The 21281-nt window shown below is 42.7% G+C and overlaps 1 protein-coding gene across 1 annotated transcript; it reads right to left on the bottom strand.

Annotated features, from left to right (window-relative positions):
* Positions 1–26: 26 nt before the first annotated feature.
* Positions 27–11101, bottom strand: rbl1 (retinoblastoma-like 1 (p107)). The gene is made up of 22 exons (XM_054783657.1): positions 10775–11101; positions 9911–10044; positions 9631–9837; positions 9484–9548; positions 9278–9406; positions 9026–9189; positions 8894–8958; positions 8628–8802; positions 8390–8556; positions 8195–8307; positions 5283–5386; positions 3386–3523; positions 3147–3311; positions 2889–3030; positions 2616–2825; positions 2339–2526; positions 2070–2246; positions 1587–1658; positions 1421–1511; positions 1200–1345; positions 974–1141; positions 27–905 (listed from the first exon to the last, which is right to left on the bottom strand). The coding sequence occupies exons 1-22, from the start codon at positions 10934–10936 to the stop codon at positions 714–716; spliced, it is 3174 nt and encodes a 1057-aa protein (XP_054639632.1). The 5' UTR covers positions 10937–11101; the 3' UTR covers positions 27–713.
* Positions 11102–21281: the final 10180 nt, after the last annotated feature.

Raw genomic sequence — 21281 nt, 5'->3', positions numbered from 1 at the left:
ACGTGAGGGAAATTTTTCTTAAAGTTTTAATGTGGCGGAACTTTTGTATAAAGTACACATTTCAGTGTGTGTGTGTTTTTTTTTCAAAGGAAATACACCCGCCCTTCCAATCACTTCAACTCACATACACTCTTAATGTATTTTACAAAAACTACTAAGACACAACGGAGGGCAAGGTTATAAACTCTGGTGAAATAAGCGTGTAGATGCTACACACATACAAACAAACAAACACAGCTTCCCGCTAACAATGAATTTTTACAGCATTAAATAGTTGAGACGCACATTAGATGAAAACAGTAAAGTCATTTAAAACATCTGACAAACATGTTCCATGATAACAAAGGCCAATCTCGCAGTTAACTCTTTCAGTCCTACCAAATTAAAACACTTACTTGTCGCGCTAATTCGCAGTAATCCTACAAAGAGTTGGTGCCGAATGCAGTTTTCGGCAACACCTTTAAGACAATTTAAAATCATTCTTAAAAGAGTCTGCGAAAATCCTCGCTGGCTTTGAACGTCAAGCATGCTAGCATTAGCCTGTTACCGACCAGTCACATGACGGTTAGCGGCAGCTCTCAGACAACAGACCACATATGCAGGCTAGCTCTATAATGATTACTCACGTTAGCATGATAGCACTATTTATGTCTGTCATGTTGACATGTTAGCATAGCTGCATAACCACTAGTCACGTTAGCATAAGCGGTCCATCAGTGGTTCTGCCTCTCCGACACAACGTCCTGCAACAGCTTCAGCAGCACGTCAGGATTGCTGCTGCTCTCCGGACACGTCCTCTTGCTGGGCGAGTTGCACGCTGATGGCATCAGGTCACCCTCCATGTTGAAGGCTCTTTTGCGGCTGGCGCAGCCCTGCCGGATCATCCTGTTGATGTCCGACAGCTCCTGCGTGAGCAGGTATGTGTTTAGTGGCGTCACGGGGCGGGGCTGTGCATGTACACATGCGCGCTCACCTTGGAGGGGCTGCTGTTGATGCGGTACATGAGGGAGTTTGGCGTCAAGGAGCCAGCGACAGAGCCTTTGTGCGGCGACACGTAGATGGAGTGGCGCTGCGAGATGCGGCGAGGAGAGAGCGGCTGAGCTCGAACGGATGGGAAGGGCGAGAGAGGCGGGGCGTCCACCTGAGACAGACACACATGTTGGTACAATGGAGACGTTTACCACCAGGGGGCGTCTTACTCTGTTATCGTGGGTGGCGTAGCGCATGGCGAAGCTTTTCATCTTCAGGACATAAACGTTGTTGTAAAACTGGATGAGGTCGCCTCGCTCCTCCTCGCCTGATTGGTGGGCTCCTCCTCCCGAGGCGGGGCGGACTTTCTCCGCAGCTGAAAAGAACGACAACGGATGTCATCTGATTGTTTGAAAGGCCCAGACGGCGTCGGCTGACGCGGCTCGCTTACATTCGGCGCCCGACGCGGGATCCACCTCCATGTTCTCATCTGATGCCGGAGGCTGCGTGGGGGCACGCTGCAGGAGGACACTGCGGTACACCTACACATGCACACACAGGTTACCTGGGCAATAGTGTTAGAGAGGGGCGTGTCCTGCAGTGGGTGTGTCTCTCACGTGGCTGCTGGCCTGTGGTTGGCTGCGGTAACACTTCATGATGTCCTGGAAGGGGTGCGTCTCCTTGGAGATCTGCGGGGTGAGGGATAGGGGGGAGGGAAGCAGGATGTTTAGGTCAGATTCTGATCCATACATCAGCAAAAATCCCATTGAACACGTCTGAGCTAGCAAGCTTGTTGCTATGTGTAGCACGTCATCACTCTCACGCTTATATCAGTATCGGCAGAAAAAACGATACTGAAATCAAGTGATATCTCATTTTTACCTTGTTTTTTGTTAGTGTAAAATCAGAATTTAAATTACAAATACATACATTACAACATTTACATAAATGACATTTTTTATGACAAATTACAAAACGATTTTCTGATATGATTGCTCCAGCAGCCCTGAATGGATGGCGCCCTCTGCTGGTTGCAGCAATGACTGCAACCTCCACTGCTTCAGTATACAGTACTGTAGATTAATTCAAGTGAGCAGTACCTTGGAAATGATGTAAATGCTGCACATGAGCAGCTGGTCCAGGTGGCGGTCCCGCATCAGGTCAGTGGAGTGGACCAGAGAATGCTCAAAGCCCGTCCAGATTTTGGCACGCAGCTCAGACGAGATATCCAGCTTGGCACACAAGTCCCTCAGACGGACGCTGGCCAGGTGGTATACCTGAAACACACACGCGCACACAAGGAGGAGCGCCATCAGAACATCATCTCACACGTCCAACATGTAAGCATCACGGCTGATGATTCTGGTACCTTCCTGAAAAAGAGGGCCAGGGAGCCGGTGCGTTGCGGGCGCCCGTTTGCTGTCTGAGGCTCTGAGGTAACGGGTGGGGGTGCGGGGCGGCCCGGGGAGGCGGTCAGGAGGAACTGGGCGGTGACGGCACCCGAGGAGTCGCACGGCTGAACCGGGATCAGCGTGATGGTGTGCTCATTGCTCCCGCCTGACAAGGTTCCATTTTGCACACTTTAATTCAAAGTTTTGGATTTATTTGATTAGTGCTGCCTCCTGGTGTCACGTGATTACCCCCACCTTGCAGTGGGATGCTCAGAACAGTCGTCTGGGTCCCCTGAGCGCCGATCTTCAAGGTGCTGCTAGTGTTGAACGTCAGGCGCTTTGCTGGCGACGGCAGGGGGCTGGACATGGGGGCCGGGGGGTCGTCGCCAAAGAGACGGCGCTTGGCGCTGCCGGCGGCTGGGGAGCTGTAGCGGTCGTGCACCGACAGAGGTGATGGCGGCACATCTGCCGGGACGCAGAAGAAGATGATGAGCGAATAAACAAGATGCAGCCGGTGTGACGGCTCACCTTTACGTGCGCTGCCCAGACCGGATCGGAACTCTCTGATGCGAGGATGCATGACGGGAGAGAGGGCGACCAGCGGGAGGTGAGGCTGAGCGGCGCCGGTGGGAGCAGAAGCCCCCAAGTCCAGGCTGGAGGGGAAGTTCACCTGGTGGCACAAACATGCCACGCCATGTGTCCACGTCGAGTCAAATCAAGTCGATTAAAGACCCCAAAAGAAAAGTGAAAGTAAAAATCACATGAAATGGCTGCTGGTGCGCTCACCTCCTCCACGGTGGGAACGGTGTTCCCGGCGGCCCGCAAGGCACTCCACAGGGCAGAGTCTGACGTCCAGGCCCGGCTCTCCAGCACCTGCTCCTCGATCTGGTTCAGATGCTTCACCATGTCTCTGGACAAACCTTCTTCTGAGCGGATGAACACCTCGATCACCTGCACATGCGTGAAGAGAAAAAGGTCAACGCGCTCCAGCACAGCAGACACGGTTAGATGTGTGTATGCGTCACCTTAAAGAAGTAGAAGGGGGCCAGTTTTAAGACGTTGATGATCCACGGGAATGTCCTCTGGGAGCTGTAAGAGAACAAGACCACCTCCAAACAACACGCCAGCAGGGAGCAGTGGAAGATGTCCTGCTCCAGTAGCGCCTGCAACACACACACAAACACACACACAAACACACATGACTACTACTTTTAGACAATGATGACAGCAATTAGAAAGCACTTACTCATATTGAGGATGTTAAAATCAGGGGTCTGAAACTCGCAGGCTGCATTTTTGTGGCCCCCTAGTGAGGATAAGCGACATAAAAAATGGATGGATGGATGGAAGGAGCGAGCTAGCTTGCTACTAGCAACCCACGTTTGTTTACACGATTGAGAGGTGGTTTGATGAGGTCATCATATGTGCGCCGGAAAATATAGGTGCCCACAGGCCTATATAAAGCATTATGTTTATTATCGCCTTTCATTATACGGAAAAATCCCACTACAGATATTGACCGATATTACACTTTCATGGCAACATCGAGCTGATAATATCGGTGGGCCGATGTTATCGGACAGCCCTAATTATATATATTGTGGCAAACCTAATTGTCATGAGAGATGGTCAGAGGCACGTCAGCTTGCTTAAAGAGGCGCTTTAATTGGGCAACGCAAGAGTGAGCTTGTCACACTGTCAACTAGGGGTATCAGGGGGCGGTCCCTAGACAGAACACCGACTACAATCACGGTGCAAACACAAAAACTAAGTAAACACGCATCCACACAGGGAAACTCTTACACTATGGTGAACAATAACGCCTATGTTAACTCGAAACACATAACTTCAGCAACGTTTGACAAAATAAGTGCCGCAAGGCATGCTGGGAAGCCAGAAGCATTCTCAGCGACACTGTGTAAGGAGTAGGGAGAAAAAGGCAGGGTTTAACCCTAGGATTTTCTGATGCTGTGGTGGTGGGTTACATACAAATACACATACTGTACACACGCACACACATACACTCCTGATCAAAATCTTAAGACCAGCTGAAAAATTGCTAGAATTTGCATTTTACACATTTGGATCTTAATGAGGTTTTAAGTAGAGCTACAATATGCAAAAGCAAGAAGTTGGAGTGAGACAAAAAGCATTTTGAAAAAGTAATTTATTGAAAACAACAATTAAACTGAAAAATGCTGTTTATCAGCTGATCAAAAGCTTCTGAGAGAGGCTGGTCATCTAGTCCGATTAATTCAATTATTTTTCAGGTTATTTGCTTTAGACTTCTGATTGTCACACACATACTGTACGTGCGAGTGTCCAGCATTAGCTGCCGTTTGACTGATGATCACATCGTGAGCCTTGAAAACTCACCATCCTACGTTAAGTGTTTGTTCCCCAAATGCCGTATTAAATTCAAGCTTTTTTTAACGTGCTACAGCAACGTATTTTTCGTGGCATGTTTTGCAGGGTACAAAATTTATATCACTCTCAGAAACGGCAGGCATGTTCCACACGGCAGACATGATTGTTTTGGGTTTGCCACGCCTGCACAGTGTGAAGGAAAGCCAGAGGTGATCTGCTTATGTAATCAGCGTTGCAAGGCATTTATCACATGCTTTTTCACAGAAATCGGCAGATATTGATAGGTGGCCAATAGATGGGAGCATCGCTAGTTTTGAAGAATCGTTCATGTTCTGAAAGACCTTTTCATGTTCAGAACTGTTATTCATAAAACTGGATGACCTGTACTTTTTTTGGAATATATGAAACCCTTTTTGGTGGGATACTTGATGCAGCGCAGCTTCATCCAGACTTTACCTCCAGCGACCCCGTGCTACATGATCCACTGGTATGATCTACTTGTGTGTGTGTGTGTGTGTGTGTGTGTGTGTGTGTGTGTGTGTTGTGCCTGCGTACACTCATGTCTTTGCCGTGCAGCCTCTTGGTCTCCTGGACCATGACGTTCTCCAGGACTTTGTAGAAGAGGATCTCAGCCAGCTTGAGGCGGCTCTCTGCAAAGTCTGATACAAAACGCATTCATAAATTGTCTGTGTGCGTACTGTGTGTGTGTGTGTGTGTGTGTGTGTGTGTGTGTGTACAGTCATCCCTTGTTTATGCGGTAAATCAGATCGGCAAAGTAGGACTCCTTACTCATAAATGAAATATTTTGGTAGTTAGAGCATAGAAGACCTGTTTACGACCTTGTAAATACTGTAGGGTTGAGTGAGTACACCACTATCTGTATCTGTATCTGTATCTGTATCTGTATCTGTACACCCATTTAAATGATCTGTATCCGTATCTGTACTCGGAGTGGGCAGGGCATAAACCATAAATGGGCATGGTTTAACCAGAGATGGGTGGGGCTTAAATCGGTACATTCTTTTAAGCCTGAAATTGACATGGATTGATCAGAAGTTGCTATATTTATTGTTTATTATTCAGCTACAGTATATGTGTACTGTGTATGTGTAAGCCATCTGTAAAACTTTACTATTTCATAGTTTTTTTTAATGATCTGTGTGAAGTTGGTGATTCACGCAAAAATCCATTAATGACAAAAGCACAGCGTTCAGTATTACAAGCAAAGTTTTTCAACGGACTCCATATCACCAGCAAAATTCTAAGCAAGAAGGCGAAAAAAAACCCCGGCAGTGACTGAGGCACGATGTCTTGTGAAATGCACCGAATACATTACCAAACAAGTTTAAGAATGCAACGTGCATATTGCAACGTATTGAGAGGGGTGTAATATTTTACCCCGCTTATGTATATAATGTAGCATGATAGCCATACAGGCAGAATGTTTGAATGCACGTAGCTGTGCAGGTGTACTTAATGTTGTGGCCAGTCAATGCAGGTTACTGTTACTACTGTCTGTGTGCTGCCAATTGAAAATGAACACAGTTGTTATGTTGTAAGTAGCACGCCTGTATTATGATGACTTCATGGAATAAGACAAAGATACATTTCAAGGAAAAAAGCGGTCATGCTGACTCAATTGAGTTGCATAAGTGAGTGACGCAACACAAACCTGCACAGCGCTGTCTTGTCAAATGCACTGCGTACTTTATGAATCAAGTTTACCAAGTAACTTTAGATAGACACCAAAATAGAGGCGAGCTGAGGAACGTCCACACGTGGATAAAGTTTTTGGTACCCTTCGTTCAATGAAAGAAAAACTCACAATGGTCACAGAAATAACTTGAATCTGAAAAAAGTAATAATAGATAAAAATTCTATGAAATTTAGCCAATGAACATCAGACATTGCTTTTCAACTATGCTCCAACAGAGTTACTGAAAAAAAATAAACTCATGAAACAGGCCTGGACAAAAATGAGGGTACCCCCAGAAAAGACCTAAAATAATGTGACCAAAGGGACATGTTAATTCAAAGTGTGTCCACTAACAGGTGTGTACAACCTTGTAACCAGTCCGTGGGCCTATAGATAGGACTACAGGCAGTCACTGTGGTGTATGGTGACATGGTGTGTACCACACTCAACATGGACCAGAGGAAGCAAAGAAAAAATAGTCTCACGAGATTAGAAAGAAAATTATCGACAAGCATGTTAAAGGTAAAGGCTATAAGACCATCTCCAAGCAGCTTGATGTTCCTGTGACAACAGTTGCATATATTATTCAGAAATGTAAGATCCATGGGACTGTAGCCAACCTCCCCGGACGTGGCCGCAGGAGGAAAAATGATGACAAATCAAAGAGACGGATAATATGAATGGTAGCAAAAGAGTAGCAAAAGAGCCCAGAAAAACTCAAGGAACATCAGTGTCAGATCGCACCATCAGTCGTTGTTTGAGCCAAAGTGGACTTAATGGGAGAAGACCAAGGAGGACACCGCTGTTGAAAACAAGTCAGAAAAAAGCCAGATTGGATTTTGCCAGACTACATGTTGACAAACCACACAGCTTCTGGGAGAAAGTCCTATGAACCGATGAAGAAAAAACTGAACTTTTTGGCAAGCCACATCGGCTCTATGTTCATAGACGAAAAAATGAAGCAGATCAAGAAAAGTCCCTACTGTGAAACATGGAGGCTCTGTTATGTTCTTGGGCTGCTTTGCTGCATCTGGCACAGGGTGTCTTGAATCTGTACAGGGTGCAATGAAATCTCAATACGATCAAGGGATTCTAGAGAGAAATGTGCTGGCCAGTGTCCGAAAGTTTGGTCTCAGTCGCAGGTCATGGGTCTTGCAACAGGACAGTGACCCAAAACACAGCTAAAAACACACAAGAATGGTTCAGAGGACAACACTGGACTATTCTAAAGTGTCCTCCAATGAGCCCTGACCTCAATCCTATTGAGCATCTTTGGAAGGAGCTGAAACATGCCGTCTGGAAAAGGCACCCTTCAAACCTGAGACAACTGAAGCAGTTTGCTCATGAGGAGTGGGCCAAAATACCAACTGAGAGGTACAAAGGTCTTATTGACAGTTACAGGAATCGTTTGATTGCAGTGATTGCCTCAAAAGGTTGCGCAACAAAATATTAAGTTATGGGGGACCATCATTTTTGTCCAGGCCTGTTTCATGAGTTTATTTTTTTCAATAACTCTGTTGAAGCATGGTTGAAAAACAATGTCTGACATTCATTGGTTAATTTCAAAGAGTTATTTAAGAGTTAAGAGTTATTTCTGTGACCATTGTGAGAGTTTTTCTTTCATTGAACGAATGTTACCAACAATTTTGTCCACCGGTGTATATTTTAAAGAGCCGTGATAGAGTGAAGCCATGAAATCCAAAGCGCAGGGTGGCAAGGGATTACTCTACATACTTTAAGTGTGTGTGTGTGTGTGTGTGTGTGTGTGTACCTATGTGAGACCCCTGCGAGTCCTCCGAGTCACTGGTGTAGTGTTCTTTGAACGTCTTTCCAAGGGTCTTGACTCGGCTCACTATGGACTCTGTTGGGTCTCTGGAGCAGGACCTTCAATCCAAACATGTTTGAGAAGTTTTTCTTACAACACATTTGACACTTAAAAAAGGGTGGGGTGAAAGAGTCAACTCACTTGAAAATCTGCATCAGCTGCTCGCTGGGAGCGGTCCTAAGCCCCGCCACCATGCTCTGCAGCCTGCTGACACTTTGCGTTGCAGAGGAAACTGGCGTGACCAGCAAGTCCTTCTCCTTCAGGTAGACACGCCCCGTCAGCGGGGTAGAGGGCGCCAGAGAGACAGACTGTAGAATTTTGCGTCCATCATTGAAGGGCGGACAAGAACAGAACAAAGTGATGCATTGTGTGCACTTACCTTCTCCACGTGATGCTGCACCTGCTTCTGAACGCTCGTCTGGCTGGCGGAGGGCTGGTGGAAACTTTTCCTCGGCGTTCCGATTTCCTCGTCGGCATCGGCGTCCAGAAAGATGCGCTCGTCAAAATCTCCCACCGTCAACACGTACTCCTCGTACTCTCTGTTTAAGGCTTTGCTGTCATGTAAACGGCACATGTTTAAAGTTTAAAACACCACAAGAAGAAAACAGGGAAGGAGCGTGACCTGGGACTTGTGGCTGCACGCACTTGTTGTCAAGAAAGTTCTGAGGGTCCAACAGTTCTGTCAAAAGCTCCTCGTTGCCTTTCAGGATCTGATCAGCAAAGAAACACGACAATATAAAATCAGCTACTCCTTCCTCTGTGTGTGTATGTGTGTACCTGTCTGTGGAACAGCTTCTGGATGTACGGTTTGAAGTAGTGCTGCTTGATGCCCTTGGCTTCCACCACCAGCCCATGGTGCAGCTCACACAACCGCTCCAGCACGCACGGAGGCGGCTCGTCCGCCGACACGTGCCCATCGGCGCCCATCATGGGGGCCGTACCTGCGACCAGGTGGCTCTGTTAGCTCATTTGCTGGCAGACGCTCGCTAGCACAGTGACTCAAAGCGCGTTGAAGATGTGCATTCTCACCAATGAAGGCGGGGTTGATGAGCGCCTTCCTGTTTGCGCACATCAGCGCGTTTCCAAAAACCAGGTCCAGACAGCAGAGCAGCAGGTGGTACGAGTTCACCAGGTCATCACCAATCATGTGGAAGTTACCTTCACACGCAAACACACACTCTGAGGTGACGTCACTCGTGGTGGTGTGTGTGTGTGTGGGGCGGTGAGTTTGGTACCTTTGGTGTGGACAAAGAGGGTCCAACAGAACTTGAAGACGTCGCTGATGTGACAGGGCAGCCGCCTGCAGAGGAGGAAGGAGGACACGTGTGAACACGGCTGGCAGTAATGTGCAACACCGGCGATGGCGAGCAAATGCGGCGTGCCTGTGCTTCCTGCTGCGAGGTTGGCGAGGCGGCGGGTCCCCTCCCTGCGGGTTCTGGAACATGGCCATGAAGATGGGCTCGAACTTGCGGAATATGACCGTGGAGACCTCAAAGTTGCGCTCCAGCTGCTCCATGCGCAGACGGAAGTCCTGAGGGAGGCTGGACATGTCGGCCCACTTCTTCATCTTGGAGAAGAACTGGATTAAACTGGAAGAGGAGCACACAAAAGCTGGGTAACAATCTTCCCACCAGTTGATGTTCAACTGTTTGGGTGATTCACCTGAGTTTGGATGTGCGGAGGATCCGAGTGAGCGACACGCAGTTCCCCTCCATCAGGCCTTTGCCCACAGTGGGCGTGGATCCTTTCCTGCAGGCCGCGTAGAGTGAGCACGCCAGCCAGTGGACCACATCGCCCTATGCAGATGTAGCACCATGCCCGAGAAACAAACAAAACCCCCCCACCTTGTTCATAAACCAGTGACAACATCACAAGTAAGCCGATTAAAGGGACGAGGTCAGCAGTAGAAACAAATAGCGTTCTTGCAATTTACATTATTTTTCAGCCTCATCCAGCACCTTACAGTTATGCCAAAAAACATATTACACATACGTATGTAACATTAAAAGAGTAGTTGAAAGTTTGCGCAAAAAAAACATAAATTAAAAGGTAAAAGAATTTTTAAAAAGCTAAATAAATAAATATATGGAATAACTCAAAGAGATTGAGTATAGATGAATATGTAATAATAAATGCAGGAGTATTGAATAATGTGTAATTACAGCAACATAACACAGTAGCAATGTAAATATGGAATAGAAATGTGATTATTTGAACTCTACATACAGTATTTGCAGTGGCGTCATGATCATGGTGAGTCAAGTTAGGAACATTTCTAACTTTTCCCGTTAAATGTATTTGTGTATTTCGTGATTTCAGATGCACGTTGTCATAATAAGCAAACATGTATTGCGTCATTGACTCCGGTTTAAAAGGGCGTGTGTATTCATAGGAATATGACCGCAAGTGAAACCTTCATAGGCGTAGAAGTGAATAATACTCACACTGCGCATACAGTAGTCTTTGTTGCTGTTTATTAAGAATTAATACACGTATAAGCAGACAGGTTTGCAGGGCAGACCTCACCTCCAGCGTGTATGTGTTCCATATGGCCGTGAAGTTCTCCATGGCCTCGGTGGCCGTGTGTTCGTCCATGTTGAGCTCCTGACATAACGTCTCCAAAATCCTCCGGACGACGCTCTCCTCCATCCGGCCCGACTCCGAATCGGACGACTCTTCCCCCCGCATCGGACCGAGGTAACCGCCGACGTTGCGGGCGGGTTTCGAGTGGGCGAAATTAGGACAATAAAAGACTAAACAAAACAAAACAAGTAGAAGCTCCTCCTGCAGCGAAGACAGCCTAGCACCACTTCCGCTAGCGAGTGGCGCCAAAACTGCAGCGGGAGGACCAATCAGAGGCGAGGGGCGTGTCGGTCACGAGGGCTTTTCACCCAGCCCCCCTCCCCCACCTGCTGTAACCATTAAAGCAACCTCCTCGCGTACAACCCACGAGTATGTTCTTTACCGTGTGAATGTCAAAAAGCATATAAGCAAAATGGAAAAAAGGTCGAAATCATGTGTCTTATAACGAGTTTGGAATCCGAGTGGGTACGAATAAATATAACACCTACAGTCGGCAACATGAAAGACTTTTACGGCATACCGGCGGCACATACTCGTTTGAACCGCATGTACCGCATGTAACTCATTTCTGAGCTGGCATCTCAACGAGAAGGTACGTAAACGAACTGCTGTTCTTCTTTGACAATTTACAATTCATTAAAAGGGCTCCGTAAGAATGACAAAATCTGTAATTGAATATTGTTTCACGGACTAATGACGACAAAGCGGCATAGAAATCTTTGAGACTTTGTCTCTACCTTTTGGTGGACATGTGTGTGCGTTCATGGCGATGTAAATTGCCTTGAGATTGTTATTTTGTTACTAAGCGACACGAGAATGTAGATATTATGAGTAAATACGCCGAATAAGCAGAGGATGCTAATATGTAGCCACACGTGGTTGCTATGCTAGGTGATGGGAGCAGCACTCCACATTCCGGAGACGTTCTCTCCACACATTTGAGGAGATTGTGTGTTTAACCGCTGGAGGGCGCTGTTACTCCACAACTGAGTAATTCTTAAAGAGACTGTCTGCAGTGGTTCCTCCAGCTGCCTAGAGGGCGCCAGCATTCGAACGTACTGCTGCCATTATATCCTGCCTTTTATATTATAAATATAGAGAGGAACATCGGTTTTTGTCATCAATGTGATAAACTGAAATGTACGAAAGCCAAAGCAGTTTTTCCTCATAAGCAATAAAGTTGTGGAAAAAGTTGTGTTATGAGAATAAAGTTAAAATATTACGGGAATACAGTAAAGTCATTATGAGAAGAAAATTTACAAGAAGAGAACTGTTTAGTTGGAAAATAAACAAGCAGAAATTGGGAAAGAACGGCTGTAATTTTACAAAAATAAAGTCAAAACATTAGGACAAAAAATGTACATTTTTTTGAGAATGAACTCGTAATATTATGAGGAAATATAATGTCATTTAAGTAGCATAGAGTTTAAATATTAAAGAAAAATATTTTAAGTCGTAATACAGTCATATGCAAAACAAACCAAATAAAATGATTTTGTCAAATTAGTTTGAGGAAAAGGTTATATGGAAATAAAGTCAAAATATTATGGGAAGAAAGTCATAAGAATTTTTCACAAAGTTTAAGAAGAAAGTTTAAATATTTGGGAAAAAAAACAACAGCAAAAACGAGGAAAAAAAGAGCAAAGTTGATACTAATAGGCTTTTTTTACCTATATCGCAAAGCTGAGATGCTGTTTTTTTTCTTGAAACATATACAACTTCTTAGCATATCTACATGTGTTGCTTTTCAAAATATATACAGTATGTGTCCCTTGCATCTTTTAATTTTTCAGTATGACCCTCGCTGGAAAAAGTTTGCACACCCCTGTGTTAAAGGTTCTGACCTTTACATTACAATCCTGATGTTTGAAATTTGAACCTCTGTGCCAAGCGCCAACGTAATGAACTCTAACACAATATTTATCTAATTATTTGACAAAAACAAAACATTTAAATAAAATATGGAGAGTTGTCAATTTTTCGTCCTCCATCAGCCATTGTGGGTGTGACTTGGCTTGTCGAAAAGTTTTGCTCTGACCAACCAATCAGAAGACGAAGAAATGCTGATGTTATTGCGGGCCAGCTAGCTGGCTCTGTGAGACGAATCTTAAATTCGATTGGTTAAAGAAACAGCCCCAATGCCAATAGTGTTAATAGTTACTAGTGCCAATAGTGTAGTGACATGGGCCAGCACTCCTGATTCTGAAGGCCCTCGGCAGATTAGATTGACATGGTGACACACAAGCTGAAATCTGATTGGGCAAAAAAATCTAACATACACTCCTGGAAGTAGTGCCGTAGATCTTTTTCTCTTCATTCATGTTTAAATGTGTTTTTCCTTGAGTTGTTAGATGCGACCAGTCCGCATGATCAAGACACTGTGGGCCTCTGTACCCATGGGGATTATTTTTTTTAAAGAAAGTAAGCAAATTTTTTTCCTTTGTTGATGAAATGACTTTATAACATTGCTGATGTGATACATACTGCTCAGGTAGCTGCTGCTCTAGCTATTGTTTGTGTAAATGTAACCAGCAGACATTACAGACTGAGCCTTGTTTTGCAGGACGGTGTAGAAGTGAAGGTCCTCCTCTGGAGAGGAATAAACCTTAAAATTTCACTAAGTATGTATATTAAAATAACGCATTTGAAGGGCGAGGTGTCCATTTACGGCTTCACCCTTCACAGCACGGATTCTTCTAGCATCCATGTAAGTACATAACGTTAACTCGGGGGTGTCCAAAGTGTGGCCCAGGGGCTATTTACGGAATACAGCGTTTTTTTTTTATTGGCTCGTGGCACATTCTGAAAATATAAGTTAACTTAAAAAAAACAACAGAACACAGCACAAATGGAAAAATCAATAATTTTACAAGAATAAAGTCAAAATATTAAGAGGAAAATGTTGTAATCTAACAAGAAAGTTGTCATTTTATGAGAATGTAATGTTATGAGGAAAAATATTATAATTTTATGGCATAAAGTTGAAATATATGTACAGTATATTAAAAAGTCCTAATATGAGAAACAACAAATAAAGGCGGAATTTTTGGAAAATTAGGTTGCAGAAGAAGTTATATTACAAGAATAAAGTCAAAAATATTATGGGAATAAAGTAGGGATGTCCGATATTATCGGCCACCAATAATTATCGGGCTGATACTGGCATAAAAATGTGATATCGGCCAACATCGATATAGTTTTTTTTCCCCCTACAATAAAAGCTGATACACAGCTTTTAGCGCCAACGTCACACATTTGCAACACTGCTGTGTCATGAAGTTACGACTGTGCTGCTCACAAGTCTGTGAGAATAAGGTAACTCTATAGTTAAACAGGGAGAGTAACAACATAGCTCGCAATGAACTTACCAGCTCCTTAGAAGTGGCAGGGGGGTTACCATTCCACACACTAGTCTTACTGTGTTTTTTAAAGAAAGAGCCAGAAAAAAACATCACATAGCAACATAATAATAAGGTAGATAACAACAGACAAGACACTACCAACAAATAATGCAGAAGAACCGACAACTATGTGAGCTCTTAACATGTAATTTAGCGGCTATTTACAACAACAGCACAGCAAAGAACGCTGGGAAATGCCAAAACCATATACGTAGACGCCGCTTCGCTGAGCCGTGCGTCGCCGCCATATTGGATGTGGCAAGGCTGCACTGTAAGCAAATACAGTCAAACCTGTCTTAGCGGCCACCTGCCTATAGTGGCCACTAGAAAAATCCCCCGCAGAAAATTTGCGTGTTGTGGACCCTGTGTATAGCGGTCACCTGTCTAACGCGGCCAGCGGCCACCCATTTTGTATCCCTTGGTCAATATCTGACCGCATATAGCGGCCAAAATACCGACTGAAGCAGAAGCTTCATGCACGAAAAAGTTTTGTTTTTTCAATCAATGAAGCCGTCGTGTGTAGACTTTAATTACTGAGTCCTAGCTCAGTCACAATCATTCACAAGATCCACACAAACTGTCGACAGTTGTTCGACAGTTTGACATAAAAAAGCCGTCTTCTTACTTTGCAATGCCGCCCTGAAAAGATTCAATGACGGCCAAAACTGTAATCTTCCCACTTTGCAATGCCACCTTGAATAGATTCTAAAATGTCCAAAGCACCTGAATAAAACATCGAAAATTTTACTTAATTGCCGCCTAATTAGAGATTAGAAGCCCATTTAATAAGAAAGGAGCGATGGTGTGCTGTGTGCTGCGATACTGCCCTCTCCTGTGCTCTTCGTTGCAGTACACCCTACACATGGAGAGCAAATTGACAACACCTGGAGACGATCAGCAGCAGATACTTAAGACGCAAGCGCTCTTTCACCTGCTTCCAGATCGTTGCTATTCGCTCCTCGACTCAGGCTCTCCTAGTTCAGCAGTTACCCACTGTCTACTATTCTTTTTTCCCTGCCTGGCTTACTCCGGCAGCGTTGCTATTGTTCCTGCTTGGTTTTCAGTAGTGTTTTGTGTTAGTCTTACTCTACTCTTTCGGTAGCTCTTTTTGCTCTTTGCTCCTTTTCCCGTGTGTCATCCGGGTCACCTTTTGTTGTAATTACCCTTTGTTGTACTTTTGCACCCGTGTTGTACTTTTCATTTTGTACTTTTCTGGTTTGGAATAAACATCTTCCAACCACACGTCGACTACCGCATCTTGGGATCCAATCCACGGCACTCGCCATTCCCTAACAGATGGTATCGTTACTTTACTACGATCTTCGCACCTCCTCTGCACTCTATTGTTCTCGTACACACCCAATCATGACTGCTTCACGCGTATCCTGTTAGATCCCATTCCTCAGGCTCGTTCACTAAAATTTTTATTTCTTGCTTTTAAAATTGTGTTTTAAAAAAAAAGTCAAAGATGGAAATTAATTTTTAAAAATATTTCTCCGCTACTTATATTTTTATAATTTTATTACCTTCTTTGATTTAATTTTTAAAATTATTTTTAAACACTGCATTTTTTAATTTTTGTGAACATGTTAATATGTGCACGCACAAATTCAAAATGGCCGCCAACCTGTCTGTAGTGGCCACCTGTCTACAGTATAGTAGTATATGCACAGTGTATGTATGTATGTGTGTATATATATATATATATATATATATATATATATATATATATATATATATATATATATATATATATAGTTTTAATGCAATAAAATAAGAACCCCTTAACCCCTTTAACTAAAGATAAATTTAGTCTTTTCAAAAATAACATTAACCAAGGCACTGTCACGCTCTGCTGCCGCCTGTCTGCTCTTTGCCTTTGCCTTTGCAGTGCACCTCGGCCGATGAAGGCGGAGACTCCTGCAGGCAATTCCACCTGGGACCCTTAAGCGAGGCAGCAGCGATACCTCGGTGCCAGATTGTACTTCCTGCTACCTTTTTACCTGCTACCACTTAGTCCGGCTCCTGTACCCTTTTCCCTACTTTCTGGCTCTGTTCATTTTTGCCGTGAGGTATAACCAATCTTGTATTCTGCTTCTTGTTAGTATGAGTTTCCTGCCTAGGTTTGCCTGCAGTGTTTGTTGTTACAATTGTACTAGTTATTATCCTGTCAGCCCTTTGCTGTCAGCGCTTTCCGTTTGTTCTACCCGTTGTGGATTTTCCTGTTTTGTGTTTTACTTTTTCCCTCGTGGACACCCTTTGTTGCATTAAATATTTTCTTCATCATTTTTGTCTCTTTTGTCTGCGCTGGGATCCAAACTTTCACTTTGGCGTGCGCCAAGCCTGACAGGCACAAGAAACATAAATGTATTCTTATATGAAATTTGTAATACATGAATTATCTACTCAGAGATGGGTGGAGTAGCCAACCAAACAACTGTACTCATTTAAGAGTATTGTTACTTTACAACAGCATTACTCAAGGAAAAGATATGTGATGTTACACATATCGGTATCGGTTGATATCGAAATCGGAAATTGAGAGTTGAACAATACCGACATATCGGTTTTTGGCAAAAAAGCCAATATCGGACATCCCTAGAATAATTGCAAGAAGTCATTATTGCAAGAAGAAAAATTCCAAGAAGGAAGTTGAAATTGTGGTAAATAAAAAAAAAAACAGCAGAAATGGGGAAAAAAAACAGTTGTAATTTGACGAGAATAAAGTCAGTATATTAAGACAAATACGTTGTAACAAGAAGAAAAGTTGCAATTTTATGAGAATAAACTTGTAATCTGAGGGAAAATGTCATTTTATTAGCATAGAGTTGAAATATGAAATTATAAAAGAGTAATGTTATGATAAAGTTATAATTTTTGGAAAATCAGGTTGGGGAAAAGTTATATTATAGAAATAAAGTCATAACACTATGAAAAGAACATTAATGAAGATTAACAATGAAATGAAAAAAAGAGCAGAGAGCTGAGTTGATACTAACAGGCTTTTCCACCTATGTCTGAGATGCAAGTTTTTCTTGAAATATATGTAACTTCTTATCTTATCTACTTTACAAAATATCAAATATATTTCAAAGCACTTTTCAAACTGGCCCGCAGACAAGGAGTAAATGACTGTACATGTGTCTACCCTAATTTTATAACTGGGACAGGTGTGACATTTCTAATGACTTTTAACATGTTTAGTACTGTGTGATCGGCAATATATTTCTTGTGTATCCTTATGGACTTACGTGTGTATAAATGTATGTGATGTATACACAACATTGAGGTTGGGCGTGTCCATTGTCAATTTCAAGGTCAAAATATAGGTCAAAAGGTCATTCATCCCAAATGTACTCAAATGCAAAAATAAATGCCAGATTTGGATTCCTTGTGATTTCCCCTTCCCAGAGATACCTTGGTTGTTGAGATCGGACCAGTAGTTGCTGAGTAAATGCAAATTGAAATTCGGCGGCCACGTCCATTTTTGCGAAAAAGTGAAAAAATGAAGTTGCGATATCTCAGAAACCGTTCATCCGGTGAAGCTGGAATTTGAGATTTTGGCTTTTTTGGGTATGGTTTACCTATGTACCAAGTTTCATTGCAATTTGAAGATATGAGTGTTCAAATTGCAATTTTATTGGGTGAATTGAGCCAGACTGACCCCATACTAACGAGGTGGCTTGTCTCCGCCTCGCTCCAAAAGTGTAAGGTTTTTTGTGTCGCCATGTTTACAAGTAGTTCCTGCCAAAGACACAAGATTTATTTCCAATAGAACATGCAGAGAACACAAATTAATGTTCCTTTTGATCAGGGCATCCCGACAGGCGTATACATGACCTGATTTTCAGGTTAGAAAAGGAGTAACCCATGGGTAATATTCAAAAGGGTTCTTAGTGTTTACATGGCCAGTATTACTTGACGATATTGGCATAAAAACTTCTGCTTCTACTGCCGATATTGATATCGGCATGCTCAGTATATCCGCGGCCGCCTGTCTGGATTGCCTTCGTATTGTAAATATTCACCAGTAAAGTCCTGTGAGGGGGGCATAAGGCATCTTTACTTGTAATCTCACACCTTAGGAAGAATCACCTGCAGCGGTGCTGAATGAGCCCAGTTTCACTGATTGTCTTATATGGATGTTTGTGCCACATACAAATGTGCAGCTTTCCAAATGTTATTCAAGATTCAAGACTTTTATTGTCATATGCACAGTAAAACATGTAGTTATACCACTCAATGAAATTCTTGTTCTGTTCATTCTCCCTAAAAAAGAAAGAAAACACAAGAAAATGAATAAGAACAGAAGAGACATCAATACCAATAAATTAAAAGCAACAAGAACAGAATAAACATTAATACCAATAAATTGGTTTGGTTTAGTTTATTTGAACATGAAGGTTACAATGGAATACATCTCATGAATCATTCTTTGACAGTTCCACATGTCCAAAAGGAGTAGGAAGAAGCAAAGCTTATTTAATCCAACCCCCCATCTATTCCACATCTAGTACAGTACCTGTTGTTCATTTCCTGCATTTCATGTCATGTTTTCTATGATAATCATAATAATAATACATAATAAGTAACAGTAAGAAGACAATATATATACATATATATATATATATATATATATACAGTATATATATATATATATATATATATATATATACATATATAATAAATATAAATAAAAAAAACAAAACTTAAAAAAAACAAACAAACCTGACAGAACAATCAGTGTAATGATCAAGACTCTTCTGTCTTCTATTTAACAAACATCAACTGCTTGTATTGTTTTTTGAATTTGCTCATCTCTGTACATTGTTTGAGTTCTTTACTCAATCCGTTCCATAATTTCATTCCACATACAGAAATGCTGTGGGTTTTCAGCGTAGTTCTCGCATATAAGTGTTTTAAGTTTAATTTTCCTCTAAGATCATATTTCTCCTCCTGATTGAGAAATACTGTATGAGGTTTTTGGGTAACGAGTTGTTATTAACTTTATACATTATTCTAGTGGTTTGAAAGTGTACTAAATCTGCAAATTTTAATATCTGTGATTTTAAAAATAAAGGGTTTGTATGTTCTCTATACTTGGCATTATGAATAATCCTCACCCATCTTTTTTGCAGTACAGTGAGTGAGTGAAGATTGCTTTTGTAATTATTACCCCATATCTCCACACAATACATTAGATATGGTAATACTAAGGAACAGTAAAGAGTGTGGAGTGATTTTTCATCAAGAACATATTTTGCTTTATTCAATATAGAGATATTTGTATTTGTATTTGTACTTTATTTATCCCACAGCGGGGAAATTCACTTGTTACAGCAGCAAACAAGAGTACAGTGTAAAGAAAGCATAGTGACTACAACATGGTTCAGGTGGTGCAGGTGTCGTAGAGCCTGACAGCGGTCGGTATGAAGGACCTGCGGAACCTCTCCTTCTTACACCGTGGGTGTAACAGTCTGCTGCTGAAGGAGCTGCCCAGGGAAACAACAGTGTCATGTAGCGGGTGAGAGGTGTTGTCCATGATGGATGTCAGCTTAGCCAACATCCTTCTTTCCCCCACTTCCTCCACGGAGTCCAGAGGACCGTCCAGGACAGAGCTCGCTCTCCTGATCAGTCTATTGATCCTGCTCGTGTCCCTGTACCATTTCTCGCCACCTTTTGTTGTATATATTTAATATGAGATTTCCAACTCATTTTTTCGTCTATTATGACCCCCAGGAATTTATATTCTTCCACTTTTTCAATGTCCACTCCGTTAATTTGTATTTGGTCTTTTACTTTTTTTTTTTTTGATGAATTGGGATTTGAATATATATTTATCCATGGAGTATATTTTAGTTGTTTTGATGATAAATAATTGTTGGGATATTTTATTTGCACTACATTTTTTGGGATCAGGTTGCAAAATCCATCATGAGGGTGATTGCGCATTGAAAGTGCAAGCTTTGCTTGTGCATAAGAGTCCTCCTGAGCGTTCGTAGAATTTGTTCTTAGATCTAAGAACTGTGAGTTAAGAACACGTTTCATGAATGCCAAAAATCTTCGTAAGAAGGCTTTAAGAACAGATTTGTGCGTAAGAACGTTTCGTGAATGAGGCCCAATGTTCTGTGAGGTCTTGATCACCCGCTGGAGTGCCTTCCTATCACGTGTTGTACAGTTACCGTACCAAACAGTGATGGAGGCGGTAAGGACACTTTCGATAGTGCATCTGTAGAAGCAACTCAGGATTGTGGTGGACATGCCAAATTTCCTCAGTCTTCTCAGGAAGTACAGTCTCCTTTGGGACTTCATAATTTGTTGGGTGTTGTGAGACCAGGTGAGGTCCTCGCTGATGTATGTGCCAAGGAACTTGAAGGTTTTCACCTTCTCCACCTCAGTCTCATCAATAATCAGGGGTCTATGCGGCTCCTTTTCCCTTGTTCTTGGGTCAATGATCATCTCTTTGGTCTTATCTGTATTGAGAAGATTGTTATCATGACACCAAGCTATGAGGTCCGCCACCTCTTCTGTATGATGTTTCAGCACCACCAGTGATCAGGCTGATGACTGTAGTGTCATCTGCAAATTTAATGATGCTGGTGTTCTGGGAGGCCACGCAATCATAGGTGAAGAGCGTGTAGAGAAGCGGACTCCGCACACACCCCCGTGGGGTCCCAGTGCTCACAATACTAGCATTTATTTGTGAATTTCAGACCAACTTGTCTGTTGAGACAAAATGTTTCTATATTGCATTGTACTGCACTGTGCCTACTGTAGTATTTGAACTTCATTTGTGAAATGCATCCATATTTATTCTTATACTTTTCTTCACTTATTGGCGGTCTAAATATACTCTATACATATTTCTATACTTGATTCCACATTTCAGCGCGTCAGCATTCACGTGCAATTTCCACACAAATGACCTCCTGTAGATTTTTACAACACTAAGCAAATCTTTCAGATTTTGAAATGCCATTAAAAGATTACACATTGAAGCTATATTTAAGACCACTGTGTCGTCAAGGTCTAAGATTTAATTTGGAGTT

This window comes from Dunckerocampus dactyliophorus, chromosome 8, assembly GCF_027744805.1.
Source record: "Dunckerocampus dactyliophorus isolate RoL2022-P2 chromosome 8, RoL_Ddac_1.1, whole genome shotgun sequence".
Taxonomy (NCBI): Eukaryota; Metazoa; Chordata; class Actinopteri; order Syngnathiformes; family Syngnathidae; genus Dunckerocampus; species Dunckerocampus dactyliophorus.
This window is presented reverse-complemented; position numbering and strand designations above follow the sequence as displayed.